The following is a 22,799-nucleotide window of genomic DNA, read 5'->3' as shown; positions in this document are numbered from 1 at the left end:
TCACTTTTGCAGATATCCTTCTATCACATCCATCAACCTGTCCATCACCACTGCAAACAGGAAAGGTCTTAGAGCCGATCCTTAATGCAGTCCCACCTCCACCTTGAATCAGTCTGTCGTTTCTACACTTTACTGAACCACTCTTACATACTTCTCTGCCACACCTGACTTCCTCATACAATACCAAAACTCCTCTCTCGGCACCCTGTCCTACACTTCCTCTAAATCCAGAAGCACACAATGCAACTCCTTCTGACCTTCTCTATACTTCTCTATCAACATTTTCAAAGCAAATATTACATCTTTAGTGCTCTTTCTTGACATAAAACCATACTATGGCTCACAGATGGTCACCTCTTTTCTCAACCTGGCTTCCACTACTCTTTCCCATAACTTCATGGTGTGACTGATGAACCTGTAATTACTGCAGGTTTGCACATCTTCCTTATTCTTAAAAATTGGTACCAGCACACTCCGTCTCCATTCCTCAGGCATTTAAAATTCCAATCAATCTTGTTAAACAATCTGGTTACACCACTGCTATCTCTACTAAACATCTCCATGCTTCTACTGGTATGTCATCTGGTCCAACTGACTTTGCACTCTTCATCCTCTTAATAGCTGCCCTCACTATCTCCTTACTAATCCTATCCACTTTTGCTTCACCATCTCCACATCATCCAACCTTTTCTCTCTTTAATTTTCCTCATTTATTAGCTTCTCAAAATACTCCCTCCACCTTCTTAACACACTCTCCTCACTAGTCAACACATTTCCATCTTCATTCTTTATTGCTCTAACTTGCAGCACATCCTTCCCAGCTAGGTCCCTCTGCCTGGCCAATCGGTACAAATCCTTTTCTCCTTCCTTAGTGTCCAACTTCCCACACAGCTTATCATATGCCTTTTCTTTTGCTTTTGCCACATCCCTCTTCACCAGCTGCTGCATCTCCTTGTACTCTTTTTCCTTACGCTTTACTGCACTTCCTCATTCCACCACCTTGTCTCTTTGTCTTCCAGATGTCACACCATGTATCTTCCTAGTTGTCTCCTTACTTACTTTTTCCAATCATCCAGCCCAATCATCCTCTTAACCACCACAAGACCCTGTCTGACCTCCTCCCTGAATCTATTCCTCTTTCAGTTACAACCACGTTATTCTTTTTCCAGTCCTCACTTTTCTCCTCCTCTTTGCATCTCCTGCATAGAATGTAGTCCACCCATGTACACCTTTTCTCCACTCTGATATGTCACAGCTCCCTCTTCTTAAAATAAGTATTCACCACTGCCATTTCCACTCTTTTCATAAAAAACCTACTACCATCTGCCCTTTTACATTCCTCTCTTTAAGGCCATACCTACCCATCACCTCCTCATCACCTCTGTTCCCTTCACCAACATGCCCATTGAAGTCTGATCCAATCACCAATCTTTCATTCCTAGGTTCACCTTCTTCCACTTCATCTAACTCACACCAAATATTTCTTTTTCATCCATCTCGCAACCCACTTGTGGAGCATATGCACTGATACTGTATACAATTTTGGTGTCATTATTTAAAAAGAATTTAAAACTGTCAAGTCAAGTCAAGTCAAGTTTATTTGTATAGCGCTTTTCACAACAGACATTGTCTCAAAGCAGCTTTACAGAAAACAACAGTGAAGGTGAATGGTGTGCGTTTGTCCCTGATGAGCAAGCCGTGGCGACAGTGGCAAGGAAAAACTCCCTTAGATGATATGAGGAAGAAACCTTGAGAGGAACCAGACTCAAAGGGGAACCCATCCTCATATGGGTGACATCAAAAGTTTGGTCATAAATCTTTCAACAATACAGAACAATTTGTGATCATCATAGATCCAGCATCAGCTTCTCCATGCCAGGGCCTTTAAACACTCGGCATCTACTTCTCCATGATCATCCATAGGTCCATAATCTTCACGAGGTGGGACGTGACTGGAGCTGGCCAAACCTCAGGATGCCTCGGGATGGGGAGAGAAAGAGAAGCAGTGGAGAGGAATTAGCGTAGCTGCTGTTCATGATATTAACAGCACAAGTTGATAATGTGCATGTGATCAGATGTTCTGGCTATGTCAGGTAACATACTTCTTTCAAAGTACAGACAGCATCTCGGCAGGTCCTAAAAGGTGTAGGAAGTAAAATACCTTTGACAGTTCCAATGAATAGAATTAATATACTCCTGAAATCAGCCCCAAAAAATCCTACCAGGTAAACTATGCCTCTATTACAAAGCAATTGTTGGGGGGGGGGAAAATCATGTCAAAAGAGTGTATATTTAGATGATATTTTTATTGTTTGCACCAAAAATTACAACACTGTTCTGCAATACCACTACATCTAAGCATTTTCTAAATCTTGCCAATATCTTTGGAGATTATATACATATAAGAGGGAACACAGAAAAACCTAGTATGCGACATTTAGAGAGCTTGGGAAACCCCACACTATCATCAAAGGTTGTTTGCTTGATGTCAGTGGCGCTGCTACGTCTTACTGGGAATAATCTGATCACGTGGTTAATTCTCGCCGAACCAGTGACGTCAGCGTCATCTGTTCACGGTGGAATAGGGAGCAGGCAGTTGGACTGAACGCGTCTTCTCTAAATAAAGGTAAGCGATTTTTATTTTGGGGAGAAAAAAACAGTAAAATAGATAAACTGTTTGGATCAAATTCACATAAAGCAATATCGATCGTATGATGCATTTTACCATTCATTCTCTTGTGCTGTACAACCAACTAACATATGTACATCAGGGAGAACCGGTACACTGCGAAACCTGATCCGAAATTCGGTGTATATAAGATGAATATAGCTGTCGGAGCATTTGGATTCTTTTATTTCTATATTTTTTCAGCCCCAATGCTGTATGTTCATAATCTGTTTGTATCGCATGCATCTTACGCATCCACCGTTATTTTTTTGCTGTAATTCAATAGTACTGATGTCTCTAATAGACATCCTGTATACGGGATATAAATCATATTCTGCATCAGTGATGTTGAAAGCGGAAGCGAGCAATGGCGCCCTGACACCATCAAGGACACAGAGGAGGATGCTGCAGCGCTGTGCGCGGATTATGGCTTTACTGGGAGACTGTTAGATTTTTGTCATTGTCGATTTAACGATTCTCAAACAGTGAGCACGGATGTTTCATAATTGCAGATTAAATCTTTTATATCATTTAAATAATGAATGTCATCCACATAGGCCCAATTGAAGTGTAATATTGAATTTAATTTAGGCCTGCATATGTAGAGTAGTAACGCACATTCAGAATCTATCAGCAGTAAACAGATATTGACATGGGTTTTTAAAGGTTAATTTGTATTCATTATTGAACGAAGCACAATGAATATAACAAGTTTAAAGCTAAGCATTTAATAAGATCATTTTAAAGAACCTCCACAAAGCATTCTCCCCAGTGATTATTTCTTTTCACCTTGTCGCAACATCAAATTTAAGCAGGAGTATATCTTTCTGTTTAAATGTAAGCATTTTTATAAAAAGAATTAACATTAAATAGGTTAAACATTAAATTAATATTAAATAGATAAATCTAATAAAATAAATTAGATGCCTTCTAAATTATTATTAAAATAAAAGCTGCTTAATTAACTTGTTAATATTATAATATAATATGTTCTTTTGCAGCAATTACAGCTTTGAGCTTTCTAGGTCTCTCTTTCAATCTTGAGTGGGGTTTTTTCATTCCTCATGTTTGTGTAGACGTTTTAATTTATTCCACTGCTACCATAGGTTACATAATGCTACATGATGTTAGATCATCAATAAAAATTAATAAAAACACTGATTCTTCTTCTTCTTCTTCTTTCGGCTGCTCCCATTAGGGGTCGCCACAGGGGATCATCTGTCTCCATACCACCCTGTCCTCTACATCTGCCTCTTTTACACCAACTACCTGCATGTCTTCACTCACCACATCCATGAACCTCCTCCTTGGCCTTTCTCTTTTCCTCCTACCGGGTGGCTCCATCCTCAGCATTCTTCTACCAATATAATTCATGTCTCTCCTCTGCACATGTCCAAACCATCTTAATCTCGCCTCCCTCACCTTGTCACCAAACATCCTACATGTGCTGTCCCTCTAATAAACTCATTTCTGATCTTATCCATCCTCATCACTCCCAACGAAAACCTCAACATCTTCAGCTCTGCTATCTCCAGCTCCACCTCCTGTCTTTTACTCAATGCCACTGTCTCTAATCCATACAACATCGCAGGTCTCACCACAGACCTATAAACCTTCCCTTTCATTTTTGCAGATACCCTACTATCACAAATCACACCTGTCACTCTTCTCCACCCACTCCACCCTGCCTGCACTCTTTTCTTCACTTTTCTAACACACTCTCCATTACTTTGCACTGTTGAACCCAGATACCTGAATTCCTCCACCTTCTCCAGCTCTTCTCCCTGCAACCGCACAACTCCACTGCCCTCCCTCTCATTCACACACATGTACTCTGTCTTACTCCTACTGAGTTTCATTCCCCTTCTCTCCAGCGCATATCTCCACCTCTCCAGGCTCTTCTCAACCTGCTCCCTACTCTCACAACAAATCACAATATCATCCGCAAACATCATAGTCCTTGATGCAGTCCAACCTTCACCCTGAACCAGTCTGTCGCTCCTACTGCACACTTCACTGCCGTCACACTGTCCTCATACATGTCCTGCACCACCCTTACATACTTCTCTGACACACCTGACTTCCTCATACAATACCACAACTCCTCTCTTGGCACCCTGTCGTACGCCTTCTCTAAATCCACAAATACACAATGCAATTCCTTCTGTCCTTCTCTATACTTCTCCATCAACATTCTTAATGCAAATAGGGCATCTGTGGTGCTCTTCCTCGGCATGAAACCATACTGTTGCTCACAGATTGTCACCTCTTCTCTCAGCCTGGCTTCCACTACTCTTTCCCATAACTTTATGGTGTGACTGATCAACTTAATTCCCCTGTAGTTACTGCAAGACTGCACATCTCCTTTATGCTTAAAGATCGGTACCAGCACACTTCTTCTCCATTCCTCAGGCATCTTCTTACCTTCCAAAATCCTGTTAAACAATCTGGTCAAAAACTCCACTGCCATCTCTCCTAAACATCTCCACGCTTCTACCGGTATGTCATCTGGTCCAATCGACTGTCCACTCTTTATCCTCTTAATCGCTGTTCTCACTTCCTCCTTACTAATCCTATCCACATCCTGCTTCACCAACTCCACATCATCCAACCTTCTCTCTCTCTGATTTTCCTCATTCATCAGCTGCTCAAAATACTCCCTCCACCTTCTCAACACACTCTCCTCACTAGTCAACACATTTCCCTCTCCATCCTTTACTGCTCTAACTTGCAGTACATCCTTCCCAGCTCGGTCCCTCTGCCTGGCCAATCGGTACAAATCCTTTTCTCCTTCCTTAGTGTCCAACCTCTCATACAGCTCCTCATATGCCTTGTCCTTGGCTCTCGCCACATCCCTCTTAACCTGCTGCCGCATCTCCTTGTACTCCTGCCTACTTTTCTCATCACTCTGTCTGTCCCACTTCTGTTTTGCCAAACTCTTTCTCCTTATGCTCTCCTGCACTTCCTCATTCCACCACCACGTCTCCTAGTCTTGCTTTCTATTTCCAGATGTCACACCAAGTACTTTTCTAGCTACTTTTCTAGCTACTTTTCTACTTTTCTAGCTACCTCCCTCATCACTCCAAGTACTTTTCTAGCTACCTCCCTCATAACTTACTCATTAAGAACATATTCATTTTTAATCACCGCATTATCTGTGTAAAGCTGCTTTGAGACAATGTTCATTGTTAAAAGCGCTATACAAATAAAAATGAATTGAATTGAATTGAATAGCTACCTCCCTCATCACTCCTGCAGTATTTGCCCAATCATCCAACACCTCCTTAACACCACTGAGCCTTTGTCTGACCTCTTCCCTGAACCTCACACTACACTCTTCCTCCTTCAGTTTCCACCATCTTATTCTTCTTTCAGTCCTCACTCTCCTCCTCTTCTTCTTCGCCTCCAAAACCATCCTACAGACCACCATCCGATGCTGTCTAGCTACACTGTCCCCTGCCAACACCTTACAGTCTCCAATCTCCTTTAGGTTGCATCTCCTGCATAGCACATAGTCCACCTGTGTGCACCTTCCTCCACTCTTATACGTCACCCTATGATCCTCCTTCTTCTTAAAATAAGTGTTCACCACTGCCATTTCCATCCTTTTAGCAAAATCCACCACCATCTGCCCTTCCACATTCCTCTCGTTAAAACCATACCTACCCATCACCTCCTCATCACCTTTGTTCCCTTCACCTACATGCCCATTAAAGTCTGCCCCAATCACCAATCGTTCTTTCTTGAATAAAAACACTGATTATTTAAATTAAAAAAAATCTAACAGGTCACAACTGGGTAACAAGAAATACCTTTCAGGCACATGAATTTGATCCCTTAAAATGTGTAGGCTTAAACAACATGTTGTGTTTAAAGTTTTTTAACAGATCTAAATAAAAATACAGGATTTTGATTTACATTTTGATTTACATTTTATCTATATTTATTTATTGTTGAATCTGCATGGTTTGTTTGTTTCAGAAACAAAATAATTGTATTTGCTGAGGGGACTTATTTAGTGAGTTATTTATGAAAAACCTATGTGGCACTTAGGTCACAGTAATTGCAGATGGACACTGCATTTGAGCTTCTCTGATCACACTGTGCTGTATTCTAGCAACACAGTCTGAGGTGGATGGCAAAGTAAGTAAATTTCAATATTGAGGGGGCTTACTTTATAATTAGGAATGTGCTTATGTTTAGAATGAACCAATCACAGTCAGCCTTGCCCTAAGATGCCAACATTTAAGGAGCTGCAGGAATATATTTAAAAAAAAGTACTGATTACTTTCTACTTGTGAAAAGACACACCCATATTCTTCACATGTCATTCATTTTCTCCCGCTTATCCGCAATTCGGGTCGCGGGGGCAGCAGTCTAAGCAGGCCCCCGCCTTCGACTGCCACCCAATACTCACAGCACCGTCCCTTACGGTCCCTCCTGCAGGTGGTGAGCCCACGGGAAGGCGACCCCACGTCACTCTGATGTCACGGACCTTGATATTTCCCTCATAAGGGACCCCCGGAGCATAGAGGGTTAAGGGCCTTGCTCAAGGGCCCAAGAGTGGCAGCTTGCCGATACCGGGGCTTGAACCCTAGACCTCCCGATCGGCAACCCAGCGCCTTAACCGCTGGAGCCACCACTCCCCCTCTTCACATGTCTGGATTATATAATTCCAGAGGCACACCACACAGTACACACCCTAGTAGTTGTGTCATGATATAGAGCTGCTTTTCTGTGACCAAAGCTGGTGCTCTTATCAGAAAGTAGAGAATTATGAATAGCTACAAGTGGCAGTCATATGGATCCAGCACAATGTTGTGCCACTTCTTATATGGAAATAACCCTATGACTATATATCCTTGCTTCAGAAGGTCTTGTGCATACATGTATAATGTGTTGCATCCAGTCAATCACTGGCAATCATCCATTGTTCATAAAACCATGGAAATGTACTAGAGCAAGTAAATAAAAAATAATAATAATTTAATCATTTTCAAATAATTATCCAGGTAATTTTTTATAGTTAGCATGTTGTCTGTAAATGGGAGTGCATTTAATTAACAAAATACTGTCAATAATTTAATAACATCTCAAAACTATAAATTTAAGGCATAAAGTAATCATCAGCATGTTATGTAAAAAATATTTCATCAATGTTAACTGAACTGCGGGAATGGCAAGCTACTAGAATTTGTGCAGCTTTTGTGTATAATGTGTAGAATATCGATTAAAAAATGTTAACTGTGGTGTGTGTTTAATCTTTGATATGCTTAAAATCAAAAGGTTTGTATTACTTGTACTGGGTAAAAGTAAACTGTGTAATTAGTACCTAAGGTAATTGTAAATTATAGTGGGCTGTTGACATTCAGTGCACATCACCTCAGTATAAACGGTTCACATGCAAACGCAAACGTTGTTAGGTGAGAGCATATTATTTAAGTTTAATTGAATCAAGGAGGGATTTTGTCCCTAAATTGACATGGTGATGGTAAATGTGTTGTTGGTTATTCCAGCATTCTGATGTTAGGTTTGTAGAGAGGACAAAGGGTTTGCTGCAGGTATTTTGCAGTTTTTCCCTCTTAGTTTTGATTACAGCCAGGTTCATTAATGTCTAGGTAAGAGTTGGTTCTGGAGTGAAAAAGGTTAGATATAGAACAGAGAGATTGAATGGTAATACTGCACAAAGAGATGGAGCCTGGCAATTTAGTCAACCCTAACCCTAACCCTAACCCTAGATACAAATAAATAATCAGCAATTTCTTGTCTGAACTAGACATTGCAAAGCTGGATTAAGTCCTATTTGAATGTTCTGAATACTCTTTGACACATAGAAGTTATACTACTAAATGAAAACAAATTTACAGTGATCAGTGTGATGTTTATTACTAAAACTATTTAGGCAGCACTATACTGATAATATATATAACTTTAAGATTTATTTCATTGTCTGTATCAGTATCAGTCAGTATCTTTTTGAACATATGTCATTATTACAATTAAAAATGCTTTTGTATTTGTATTGCATCTGACAGCAAACGAGGGTGTGGAATGTTATGTTTAGTCTGAATTTGCTAAAAATTTTGTTGCTGATTTTAAAGTAGTATTTTTTCCACATCTTGGACAATTTTGGAGCCTTCTATTCAGGAAAAAAAACTGTTTGCAAATAACTATTATATGACTAGGGAGGTGTCTCACAAAAGTGAGTATACCCCTAACATTTCATTTTAGTAATGCTAGTAGAAATGAAACCTAGATATATTTTAGAGTTAACAGCTATATGTCGTTTACGATGCAAAGCCACATTTCCTATTCATCATGTTCATATTTTTGTCTGCTTGACAGGACCATACATATGTGTGTATCTTGTATTAGAGCAGTTCAATTTGGTCCTTTGAGTACAATTCTCTCATACTGACCACTGGATGTTCAACATGGCACCTCATGGCACCTGGCTTTTAAAAACATATGCATCAGTGCTGCAGCATTGCTTTAGAGGCCCTGGTGAGGAGTAGCAACAAAAATGTGTCTTGCCTACAGTCAAGCATGGTGTTAGGGCTGCCTGAGTGCTACTGGTAGTGGAAAGTCTGACTTCATTATCAATGAGTAGAAGAGGATCACTGCAACAACCTGTGCAGCGCTGGTGATTTCTCTGCGAAAGTAGGATAAAGGCAGTGCTGGATAACAATGGTGCTCACACAGAATATTGACACTTTGGACCCAGTTTTGACATGTTCACTAAGGGTGTACTCACTTTTGTTTTTAGACAATAATTGCTGTATGTTTAAATATTTTTAGAGGACAATAAATCTGTACTGCTATACAAGCTGGACATTGACTACTCTAAAATATATATAGTGTATCTCTCTCTCTCTCTCTCTCTCTCTCTCTCTCTCTCTCTCTCTCTCTCTCTCTCTCTCTCTTTCTCTCTCTCTCTCTCTCTCTCTCTCTCTCTCTCTAAATATATATATATATATATATATATATATATATATATATATATATATATATATATATATATATATATATATAGTTTTTAGATACCATGCTACCAGAACACCTTTTCCACAAATTAACCAAGGCATTTAAAAAAAACCATTATTTTGCAGAAAACACACTGATTAAAATTAGAGAACACTTTCAGATACCTCCCAGTTATTGGTGTTAATCTGGTACCTGGTGCTAATTTCCTTGATTATCTGTCAACCCCTATTTAACTGGCAGCCTAACTTCCAGTTTCACTGACTCTGCAAGATGGTGGGCCGTTCTAAAGTGACTGAAAGCCTCCGGCAGCAGGTTGTCCAAATGAAGGCCATAGGGACCCTATCAGCCATAGCAGGACAAGTTGGTCGTACCAAATCTGTGATTTCAAGAATATTGAATCTTTACAACATCACAAACTAATTCAAGTCCGACAAGAAGGCTGGTCGTCCACGGAAGACAAATACAAGAGAGGACAGGATACTGCGAAGGATCTCAATGGGCAATCGTTTCCACACTGCAGCTGGAATTGCTCACCAGTTCAGTGCTGAACAGGGTAAGGATCTGTCTCGTCATACAGTGTCTCGTCGTTTAAGAGCATTTGGACTGAAAGCCCACTCTGCAGTGACCAAACCTCTCATTAGCAGAAAGAATTAAAAGGCTAGACTAAGCTCTGCTGAGGAGCATGTTGTGTGGACAGAGGAGAACTGGTCCAAAGTTCACTTCAGTGATGAAAGCAAGTTTAATTTATTTGGGTCCGATGGTAAACATTATGTTCGGCGACAAACTGGAGAAAGACTGAACCCAAAGTGTGTAAAGAAGTCAGTGAAAAGTGGAGGAGGAACTGTCATGTTTTCTGCAGCAGGAGTTGGGCCTTTTATAGCAGCTACATGGCAGAGTGAATGCAAATGTTTATCAGAAGCTTCTTCAACAACATATGGTTCCTTCCATGCGTTCATCACCCAATCAGCCCGCAGTGTTCATGCAGGACAATGCTCTATGTCACACAGCAAAACGGGTAAAGCAGTTCCTTGAAACTGAAAACATTGAAATAATGACATGGCCTGCCCAGAGTCCTGATCTCGACCCAATAGAGAACCTCTGGAAAATCCTTGGCGACAAAGTTATGGCCAAGAAACCCACTACAGTCACCGAACTGTGGAGGAGACTGGAAGAAGAGTGGACCAAAATCACACCAGAGCAGTGTGAGAGACTAGTGCTGTCCTGTGGCTGCAGATGTGAAGATGACATTATTTCAGAATTGTTTATAAATTGTTCTCTAATTTTGATCGCCAGAGTGTGTATATATATATATATATATATATATATATATATATATATATATATATATATATATATATATATATATATATATATATATATATATATATATGTGAGGTGTGTACTCACTTTTGTGAGATACCATATGTAGCTTATAAATTATATTTATGATAATTCCCAGTTCAAATCTTTTCTCAGGAGAGTAAGAAATGTTGTTTGATCCTGCATACACACAAAGATATTATTAATATAACAATATTTTAAATAATTAAATACAGTATGTTATCACTGATTACCAATATCATGAACAATAGCACTTACATATACACCTTGCAAATGCTCCTGTAAAGTGGAGGAAGATGGATTGATTTCAAGTACAGTGGGTAGACACAGGGCTGTCCAGATGACTATATTTACTAATTTACAAAATAAAAATTTTATTCTTATTTAACATGTTCTCTATGTAAATGTTAATAAACTATACATTTCATTTTCCCGGGTTGTGTTAGCTTTAGATGCCCTATTTCTTTCTGCGGTGCTAACTGTGTGCGCAGTGGAGCAAAATGGGAGAGCTATTCCGTAGTGAGGAGATGACCCTAGCCCAGCTTTTCCTTCAGTCTGAGGCTGCATATTGTTGTGTCAGTGAACTTGGGGAGCTGGGAATGGTGCAGTTCAGAGATGTAAGTATTCAAATATCTAATAGCATATATAGTAGAGGACAGTAAAAACTGCTTGTTGATATGCATTTTTTGAGGGAGCTATTGTGCTTGCAAGGAGATTAAATTAATAAATTAGGATTGATTTTAATTGGAAAAAAATTAAATTTTCAACAATTAAAAAAAAATAATAAAAAATATATATATATATATATATATATATATATATATATATATATATATATATATATATATATATATATATATATATATATATATTAGTTACTATTGTAATTCTAATACTATTTTAATATCAAGTTGATACATTTTAATTACTATTCTGTATGCCATAAATTCATACAAATATAATTATGTTGTGAGGATCTTTCATTATATTTATCGTTAAATATATAGTATTCATGTGAAGCTTTGGACTGAACTTCTCATATCCATGTGGGGCTACCATCAAGTAAATTCTAAGATGAAAGAAGCTCCAAGCAGAAGTAGAGCATCAGGATTGATCATGCAGAAACAGAGAACTATAAATTTTTTTTATTAAAAATAAAAATATCACCCCGTTGCATTGCATTATTTCCAAGTAGAATATTTCCTCATATGAACCATCCAAAATACAGTGAATCTGGAAAATATTTACAGTGCTTCACTTTTTTCACATTTTATGTTACAACCTTACTCCAAAATGGATTAAATTAATTATTTTCCTCTACAAACAATACCCCATAATGAAGTTGTGAAATAAGTGAAAGAAGTTTGTTTGAATTCTTTGAAAAAAATGACATGCGCATAAGTATTTACAACCTTTGCCATGATGCATTTAAAACTAAGCTTAGGTGCATCCTGTTTCCACTGATCATCCTTTGGGTGTTTCTACAAATTGATTGGAGTCCACCTGTGGTAAATTCTGTTGATTGGACATGATTTGGAAAGGCACACACCTGTCTATATAAGGTCCCACAGTTAATAGTGCATGTCAGAGCACAAAACAAGCCATGGAGTCCAAGGAATTATCTGTAGACCTCCGAGACAGAATTGTATCGAGCCACAGATCTGGGGAAGAGTACAGAAAAATGTCTGCAACATTAAAGGTCCCAATGAGCACAGTGGTTTCCATCATCCGTAAATGGAAGATGCTTGGAACCACCAGTACTCTTTCGAAAGCAGTCCGCAGAGCCAAACTGAGCAATCGGGGTAGAAGGGCCTTAGTCAGGGAGGTGACCAAGAGCCCGATGGTCACTCAGAAAGAGCTCCAGTGTTTATCTGTGGAGAGAGTAGAACCTTCCAGAAGAACAACCATCTCGGCAGTACTCCACCAATCAGTCCTATATGGTAGAGTGGCCAAATGGAAGCCACTCCTCTGTTAAAGGCACATGACAGCCCACCTGTAGTTTGACAAAAGGCACCTAAAGAATTCTAAGATTGAAACAATGAATGAAATCTTTGGCCTGAATGCCAATCTTCATGTCTGGAGGAAGCCAGTACCAGGTGATGGTGGTGGCAGGAACTGGGAGACTAGTCTGGGTAAAGGAAAAGATGAATGCAGCAATGTACAGTAACATCCTTGAAAAAAACCCGCTCCAGAGCGATCTCAACCTCAGTCTGGTGTGACTGTTCATCTTCCAACAGGACAAGGAACCTAACACACAGCCAAGAAAAAAAAAAAGGTGGCTATTGGACAACTCTGTGAATGTCCTTAAGTGGCCCTGCCAGAGCCCAGACTTGATTGAACATCTCTTGAGAGATCTGATAATGGCTGTGCATCAACACGCCCCATCCAACTTGATGTAGCTTGAAAGGTTCTGCAAAGAAGAATGGGAGAAACGGCACAAACATAGTTGTGCCAAGCTTATAGCATCATACTTAAAAAGACTTAAGGCTGTAATTATTGCCAAAAGGTTCTTTAACAAAGTAATGAGCAAAGGCTGTAAATACTTATGTAATTTTTTTAGTTTTTATTTTTTAATAAATGTGCAAATATTTTAAACACATTTCTTTCACATTGCTATTATGGGGTATTGTTTGAGTTTGTATTTTAAAGTTTGTTAGTATTTTGAGGAAAATAGTTAATTGAATCCATTTTGGAATAAGGCTGTAACATAACAAAATGTAGGAAAAATGAAGTGCTGTAAATACTTTCTGGGTGCACTGTAAATATTTTTGACCTGTAAAATTACCTAAGTGGACCAGAACTTTCTACATTTTTTACCTGTAGACTGACTCATCATAAGTTCACAAGGAAAGCAACTCCCAGAAAAATAAATAAAATAATTGATTGTGAGATATCACACAGATATGTGTAGATCGATGACAAAAAATCAGCTGAAACAGTAATCACGAGGTGTAGAATGAGCCACAATATTACTAACCCATTCCACAGTGGCCTACCTCTTAAAATTGTGCCATGCAAGGACAGTGCACTCCTAAAAACTGAGCAAAGCACTTTGCACAATGTCAAACTTTATGGAGAGCATCCAAGATTCTTGACTCTTGAAGTTCTTGCTTTCTCTCTCCAGCAAAAACCTGTGAGATTAAACTTCGTTGAAGAACATAAAAAGAAGCTTGATGAATTTTTTGGAGTACATTCTTTGGTCAGATAAGAGAAAAAGATACATTTGTTTGATTAAGATCCCAAGTCTTGAGTGTAAACCTGGCTTAAATCCCAACAGTAAAGCAAAGAGGTGGGAGTGTGATAAAAGTGAAAACAGTGTTGGGTTGAAATTTATAGAAAGAACTATGAATGTTTGTGAATATCCCAAAATCATGGATTATAAGAAACCTGCCCATCATTGAAGCTTGGCATAAAAAGAACATTCCAGCATAGTAATGATCCAAAGCACACTGCCAAAATCTTTCATGAGCTTCTATGGAAGAAAAAAGTTAAAACTATGACCAAATATGTTACCTGACTTAAATCCAAATGGACACCCTTAGTGTATTTAAAGAGGAAGGTATAGCAACAACACCCTCCAGCAGAAAGCATCTGAAAAATCTCTGTAAAATGGCAGAACATCTGGCTAGAAATGTGTAGAACATTGTAATGCAGAGAAGGATCAAGTCTGTCATGAATAATAATAATGTACATACAAAGTATTGAAAAATGTAAAGATGTGAATCTCAAAACTGTAAAGATTATTGGTATGGAATTACAGTGAGGTGAAACAACTTTGAATAATTTGGCAAATGGTTAAAAGCAGCAATTAGGGGACTCAAGCACTTTCTACCACACCCCTTAACAATAGAGAAAGACTATAAAATGTATGAATAGTTTATCTAATTTGTAAATTAGAGCACCCCCTAGAGTGGATTTGGACTAAACTTCTTGTAGTCCTTTAAGGCAGCGGTCCTCAACCTTTTTTGCACCACGGAACGGTTTAATGTCAGACAATATTTTCACGGACCGGTCTTTAAGGTGTGGCGGATAAATACAACAAAATAAAATTATACAACCGGCATAAAAACTGGTATTTTCTAAATGTAATAATAAACGTGAATCCACTGTGTTGTTTTTTGTTCATTGTGCTAGCTTGACGGTTTGAATTTAGTGGTTATGTATTATGTGTTACCGGCCAGAGCAGCCCCTTGAAGAAGGTAGCGGATGGAGGTAAGACATCCGGGAATTTTCCAAAATAAAACTGTTTAGAATCAGATAATAAATAAAACGGAAATAATGTAAGTTATGTATTCTTTCTGTGCGGCCCGGTACCTATTGACCCACAGACCGGTGCCGGGCCCCGGCCCAGGGGTTGGGGACCACTGCTTTAGGGCATAGACATTTTCTCATCTACATGTTTGGTCAAAATATGTTATACAATTTTGTGTACATATGCCCTGAATTCTGTTTTAGCAAGTTCACCATTAATAGCGAATAAAATTTCTTTGACGTTGACTTTTCTTTTTGGAAATGTATTATTGTAAACACATGTTTATTTTGCATTGAAGGTAACAGAGGCTGTTTTCTATTATTAGCCCCAAATAAATATAAATGTGTAGAAGTAGAAGTAGAATCCGTACAATCACTAAAGGTTTTACCCCACTATCACTACAATGAACAATAATAATAATAATAATAATAATAATAATAATAATAATAATAATAATAATAATGATAATGATAAAAAATTATATAATATTCATAATCATCATTATGATCTTTATCATTATCATTGAAATAATAATAAAAAAATTCACTTGCAAGCACTATAATATGATTAATTGTTTCACGATATTTCAATACACTGCTTGTCTGACAAGTATGAGCCTCTTCATTTCTTCTCTTGCATTGAAAGTAAAATAACTAACCATGTCATCAACTTTTTTGTAGCTCAACCCTGATGTGAATGTGTTCCAGAGGAAATTTGTGAATGAAGTGAGGCGCTGTGAGGAAATGGATAGAAAGCTGCGTGAGTCATACACAACATTAGTAACACTTCATTGAAAATATGGAAATTTTGTTTTCTTTAAAGGGAAGGTGTGTCACTCATTTTAAATAATAAATGTATGGATAATTATACTTTCTTTTTGTGGTAAACAACAGAGGTCTATTCTAAGAAATGTAAGCTGTCTTGTGAATTTTTTGAGAAAAAACTTGAAGCAAAAAAGGTGCTTTATGGAATTCTGAAAAATTGTTGTGGTAGACCTAATGAGTTATAAAACATGTTGATGTCATTTTCCACAGGATTTGTAGAAAAGGAGATTAAGAAAGCCAACATTCCCACTGTAGACACTGGTGAAAATCCAGAAGTACCATTTCCACGGGACATGATTGATCTTGAGGTCTATATTTATGGGTTTTTTTTTGTTGTTGTTCTGTTATGCAATATAGGCTATATTGTTTAAAATAAAAAGTTTTATACTGAAAATATAAACCAGCTATGACAATAGTATTTGGTTATACATATAAGTTCTACACTTTTTTTTGCATTTTTATTTCTTATTTTTTTATTTACAGGCAACTTTTGAGAAACTGGAAAATGAATTGAAGGAAATCAACACTAACCAAGAAGCTCTGAAGAAGAATTTCTTGGAGCTGACTGAATTAAAGCACATCCTAAGACGTACCCAGCAGTTCTTTGATGAGGTCTGGTCTTTGATTATTAGATCTGTTCAAATATTGATTTTAGCCTCAACATCACTAATGCAGATTATATGGGACATTTTTTCTGTGATGTTGAATACAGATACTTTTGAGAAAACATTTTACTGAACACAAATTAGTCTTAATGTGTTTGAATATGCATAGAAGCCAAGTGCAGCTTAAGTTACTTATTTTACATGAAAAGGTTTAGTTAATGATGACCTGTGATGTTTTTATTAGTAGAATTTACTGGGTTTTTTTTTTTTTTATATATTGTGTACCCATCAATAAAATGTTTTTATTGAAATCCAGGAGGAACAGAGATTTATAATATTGATTATATTTATATAAATTAGTATTATATACTGTACATACTTTATACTGATTAAGTATAAAGCATTTGGACAAAATAATTCTGCCACAACAAAAAAAAGAATTTCAAAGCATAATAAAACATTTGAAATTGCATTTATATTTAAAGATTCATACCATGAGCACAGTTCACCTTTAGAGAAAAACATTAGTTTGTCTGTGTCTACTTCTAGAAAAGATTTCAAATAAATACAACATATTGTCATTATGGGATATTGTTTTTTAGAATTTGAAGAGAATAATTAATTTAATCCATTTTGGAATAAGGTTACCACATAACAAAATTCGGAAGAAATGCAGAATTCCATCAATCTGTCACTAGAACTTTTTTCTGGTTCTACATTACTCTGCCTGGCATGTAGCATGTATTAGTGGTTGGTGCACAATGTCTGCTTTTGAGAAACAGAATTCAAACATTTTATGCAGTGGCCAAACACACCATCTCTACCTGTCATACCATCTGAGTATGCATGTGTAAATGTGCATTAGAAATAAGGGGCAGCCAAAAGGTCACTGACCACCTATTTGTGACCTTAAGGGAGCACCATAATGTGGATCCAATCCAGGTCAACTCAAGTCAAGAAGCTTTTATTGTCATTTCTAACATATATAGCTGGCACAGTACACAGTGAAATTAAACAACATTCCTCCAGAACCCTGGTGCTACAGTACATTAAACAACATAAAGCTACATTACACAATATAAAGTTACATATCAGAACATAAATTTCATTTAATTCAATTTCATTCAATTCAAGTTTATTTCTACTGTGCTTTTCACAATGGATATTTTCTCAAAGCAGAATGTAATAATTGTAATAAATGAACTATGTGTATTTATCCCCAATTAGCAAGCCTGGGGCAAGGAAAATCTCCACTAGATGGTATGAGGAAGAAACCTTAAGAGAAACCAGACTCAAAGGGGAACCCATCCTTATTTGGGTGTGATTATAAATAATAAAAACACAATACAAACACCGGAGAGTGAGAAATATCCACTGTTTAACTGCTTATCAGATTAAGGTTTGGGAAATTTGGAGGCCAAGTCAAAACATTTGTCTTTCCAAAATACATTTTTTAACCATTTTTGCAAGGTGGCAGAGCACATTATCTTGTTTGAAGGAAGCCCCTGCCAAAAATAGGAAATACTCATGAAGTGATGTACTTGGTCTGCAGCAATATTCAAGTAGATGGCATGTGTCAAAGCAACAACTACATGTCAGGACCCAAGGTTTCCAAGCAGACTTTTGCCCAGAGTATCTTAAGCTTACCTTAATTATTTACATAGTGCATCCTGGTACAGCAGGTTTGCAACTTTTGATCGACCATCAAAGTTGAGAAAACTTGTTTGGTTTGAATGTATCTACATCTACCTGACCCTACAGTATAAACTTTCTTTCGGCTTCTCTCGTTAGGGGTCGCCACAGCGGATTCTCCGCATCTTTGATTTGGCACATGTTTTTAAGCTAGATGCCCTTCCTAACACAACCCTCCCCAATTTATCCGGGCTTGGGACCTGCACTGAGAGTGGCTGGGGTTGGTTCCCTGACCGGGGATCGAACCCAGTATATTGTTTGTTATTTTTTATGTAACATAGCCTTAAATTAATTGTATTCATTATTTTTATTGTCATTATTACTAGATGGAAGATCCCAATTTGCTGGAGGAGACTTCATCTCTGTTGGATCCCAGTGAGGCTGGGAGAGGAGCCCCACTGCGGCTTGGGTTAGTCTACTCTAATGTACTCAAGGTCCTAGTACCTAATGCCATTGTTTACGAAGTACCCATATCTCAACAGTTTATATCAACATTGTATAATGCATATTGGCTTTTCAGGTTTGTTGCTGGTGTAATAAGCCGTGAACGTATACCCACTTTTGAGCGGATGCTTTGGAGGGTTTGCCGTGGCAATGTGTTTTTACGGCTGGCTGAAATTGAGGACCCCCTTGAAGACCCCACAACAGTGAGCCCTACTGTTCCATTCATTTGTTTGTACTTTTGTATATATAAAATAATTTGTCTAATATAGACACTAACTATATTTTGAATGTTAATTGTACTATACTTGTTTTGTACTACAGAACGTAATAATGTGATTGTAAAACTTATAGCTGCAATTTATTTGTCTTACAGGGAGATCAAGTTCATAAGTCAGTATTTATCATCTTTTTCCAAGGGGACCAACTAAAAAACCGTGTAAAGAAGATCTGTGAAGGGTATGTTACTATTTCTCTAAATAGCCAAGATTATTTAATAGAAATGTGTCTTAAATCAATTAATATTTACACATTGTTAAGCTTTGCTGTTGGCACAAACACAGTAAATTATAAAGATCACTTTAAAGTACTTACTGATAATAATTTCTAAGCTTTGAACATATACATAATACACATCTTAAATCTTCTACCAGAAAGTTAATAACACTAAAAATCTTTCTATGGTTGACCCATTTCCATTGTTATTATGTTAAGGTGTTTAGTGGCTGGTAAAACAGAGGTGTTTATAAATGTTTGCAAGACAACAGTTTTAAAACACTTTGTAAGACTCGAAAAGTGATTCAATTTATTCATCAATGCCTTTTATTAAATGTTCTACACATATCTTTTTTACTACTATCTTTCTCCTATATTTATTCATGAATTCATTTATTAGGTTTCGTGCATCCCTGTACCCCTGTCCTGAAACCCCACAGGAGAGGAAAGAAATGGCAGCTGGTGTCAGCACCCGCATTGATGACCTTCAGATGGTATTTATAATTTATAGGGAGCTAAATTTATAAAGAATTTTATGACCAAAATCAATTAGGGATAAACAAATGGACAGAATACTATTTTTCACTCAGGCTTCCACTGCTCAATTCCAGGATTTTTGTTCCATGAAAAATTTGATAATTATCTTACCCCAGCAACCACTTGGCAAATTTTCTTTGCAAAAAGTGATGAATTCCAGTAGCAGATCTATGCAGGGGAGGTATACAGTGGAATAGAAATATATATGGTGCCTGCACAAATTGGGTCCATGTATTTTTTTGTTAAATTAGGCAGAAATGTATAGATGGATTTTATTTATATTATATATGTGTGTGTGTGTGTGTGTGCTTGTTCTATTCCTGTTAATGTAATCCGCATTTGAATATGCAAAACGACAATATGTCAACATTCCTGGGCAAAAAGAAGGCACTCCTTGTTGGGGAAAAGCCAGAAACATGGAAATTGATTCATATAGTCTTCTTGTACCCAAAGGTAAAATCATGATAATGATTCAAATATTTATAGTAAAATTAATAACTGTACTGTATGTATATGTAATTGACTGTATATAATTCACCATTTACACATCGCACAGATTTTCAGTAAGATAATATCAAACTAAGTAAAGCCCCATTAGTTTTATGCTAACAAGTTTTTAATAATTTATACTGTATTTTTTGATAGACTTAAATTAAAAACAGCTATATCCTGCTCATTTATTCAGTTATATAATCAGCAATATAGCTGCAGCACAATGCATAACCCATTAGGATACAGGTCAATAGCTTAAATTAATGACCACATTTAACATCAGAAAAGAGGAAACATCTTTTTAGTAGCAGGTGGGCTGGTTTGACTGTTTTGAGAATGCTGATCTGGGAATTTCACGCACAACCCTTTCCAGAGTATACACAGAATTATGCAAAAAACAACAAAACATCCTGTGAGCAGTGGGTCTGCAGACTGAAACACCTTATTAATAAGAGCAATCATAATAAAATACACTCTACTCTCTTGAATAAGAACAAATATGACAGTAGTGTCAAATGTCATTCTAAGATCAAGGGATATAGCCTTGACCAATCAAATCAATCTGACACAAATATCATGTGTTATTTAATGCAGGTGCTTAATCAAACTGAGGATCATCGGCAGAGGGTTCTTCAGGCTGCTGCTAAAACTTTGCGTGTGTGGTTCATCAAAGTGAGGAAGATGAAGGCCATCTACCATACACTGAACCTCTGCAATATTGATGTCACTCAGAAATGTTTGATTGCAGAAGTGTGGTGTCCTGTCTCTGACCTGGACTCTATACAGTTTGCCCTTCGGCGGGGCACGGTGAGGAAGCTTGATATCTTTAATCTATAAATCTTTGTTTATGTTTGCTCAATTTTAGACAGGGTGGCATTATGGTGAAGCAGGTAGCATCGCAGCCTCATAGCTCCAGGGTATTGGGTTCAGTTTAAAGTGTGGTTTATTGTCTGCACTGCTGAATTTTATTCACACTCACATTTTTTGTGTGGGTTCAAGTTATATTTTATATGATTTCATCTTTTTTTGAAAAAATACTAGCTGTGTAATTATCTCAGCTAAAACTGATCTTTGCTAAAATTACCACCCTCAATCCCAATTGGGGTTTTCTGTACTCACTAAGTTTGTATAAACCCAGCCATTAGCGTTGCACAAGCCAGTGCACTCTTAGTGCTGGGCACAAGCCCAGATAAATAGGCATTAGGACTTGTTTGCGTTAGGAAGCGCATCCAGCGTAAAAAATGCCAAATTAAAATTTGCAGATCACAAACATAAATTCCATTCCTGATTGGTCGAGGCCTAGGTTACCAACGAACAAACACAGGTATTGTTAGCCAACAGGGTACTGGTTGAAATTGGGCTACTGTTGGCTAAAGGAGGAGAAGGAGAGGAGGAAGACATTTACAGAGAAAGCAGAAGTGTAGGAGAGTGGAGTGGGTTGGTACGTTAAATGTTGGTACTATGACTAATAAAGGGAGGGAGTTGATAGCTGATATGATGGAGAGCAGATTGAAAAGAGCCTGGAGAGGTAGAGGTATGCCCTGGAGACAAGGGGAATGAAAGTCTGTAGGAGTAATGATACAGAGTACATGTGTGTGAATGGGTTGACCTGGAGTCAACAGTGTAAAGTAATAGAGAGTGTGTTAGAAAAGTAAAGATAAGAGTGCAGTCAGGGTGGAGTGGGTGGAGGAGAGTGGCAGGAGTGATTTGTGATAGAAGGCATCTGCAAGAATGAAAGGGAAAGTTTAAATGACTGTGGTGAGACCTGCAATGTTGTATATCAAGTCAAGTCAAGTCAAGTCAAGTCAAGAAGCTTTTATTGTCATTTTAACCATATATAGCTGATGCAGTACACAGTGAAATGAAACAACGTTCCTCCAGAACCCAGGTGCTACATAAAACTACATAAAAGAACAGTCACAGAAACAGAAAAAAAAAAACCACAGGGCCAAGAACTAGTAGAAAGATCCTCGCCACATAAAGTACTTGTGCAACTGATGCAAACAGTGCAAAAAGACAACACAAGACAGTGCAAGACAACACAGGACAGTGCAAGACAATACACAATACACAAAACATAAAATAGCTCCGCCAGTAAACCTGTCCTAACAAAATAAAATAAGGTGCACTGTAGCAGAAAAATTTAAACAATATTGTGCAATTAAACAAATAGCAGCAACAAAGATAATGTGAACAGTGGCAAAAATATGTGGACAGAATATTGTGCGAAAGAACAATTAGCAGTAATCCTGGAAGATGTGCAAAAACGAAGTGAGTATGAGTGTGTGTTGAGTCTGGTTTGTGCAGATCAGTCACACAGTTGTCTGTATGTGTGTGTGTGTGTGAGTGTGTGTGTGTGAGTGTGTGTGAGAGTTCAGTTCAGTTCTTTGTTGAGGAGCCTGATGGCTTGAGGAAAGAAACTATTGCAGAGTCTGGATGTGGCGGCCCGAATGCTTCGGAACCGCTTC

The 22,799-nt window shown here is 37.7% G+C and overlaps 1 protein-coding gene across 7 annotated transcripts in view; it reads left to right on the top strand.

Moving 5' to 3' along the window:
- Positions 1 to 2,545: 2,545 nt before the first annotated feature.
- The window catches only part of atp6v0a1b (ATPase H+ transporting V0 subunit a1b), a 39,608-nt gene continuing 19,354 nt past the window's right edge, over positions 2,546 to 22,799 (top strand). For 5 of the 7 annotated variants that reach the window (XM_083529901.1, XM_083529900.1, XM_083529898.1 and 2 more), the window contains exons 1-9: positions 11,376 to 11,610; positions 15,926 to 16,004; positions 16,280 to 16,377; positions 16,553 to 16,681; positions 18,693 to 18,775; positions 18,887 to 19,013; positions 19,184 to 19,266; positions 19,703 to 19,796; positions 20,926 to 21,138. In XM_083529901.1, coding sequence (XP_083386027.1) covers positions 11,494 to 11,610; positions 15,926 to 16,004; positions 16,280 to 16,377; positions 16,553 to 16,681; positions 18,693 to 18,775; positions 18,887 to 19,013; positions 19,184 to 19,266; positions 19,703 to 19,796; positions 20,926 to 21,138 — 1,023 coding nt within the window. In that variant the 5' untranslated portion in view covers positions 11,376 to 11,493. Of the gene's footprint in view, positions 2,627 to 11,375; positions 11,611 to 15,925; positions 16,005 to 16,279; positions 16,378 to 16,552; positions 16,682 to 18,692; positions 18,776 to 18,886; positions 19,014 to 19,183; positions 19,267 to 19,702; positions 19,797 to 20,925; positions 21,139 to 22,799 lie in introns of those variants that run through there. The other 2 variants (XM_083529899.1, XM_083529896.1) reach the window with 1 other exon arrangement.

The sequence above is a fragment of the Silurus aristotelis genome, assembly GCF_946808225.1.
Source record: "Silurus aristotelis genome assembly, chromosome: 25".
In the NCBI taxonomy this organism is placed as follows: domain Eukaryota; kingdom Metazoa; phylum Chordata; class Actinopteri; order Siluriformes; family Siluridae; genus Silurus; species Silurus aristotelis.
Note: the sequence above shows the minus strand (reverse complement) of the source record. Positions and strands in the feature narration are given on the sequence as shown.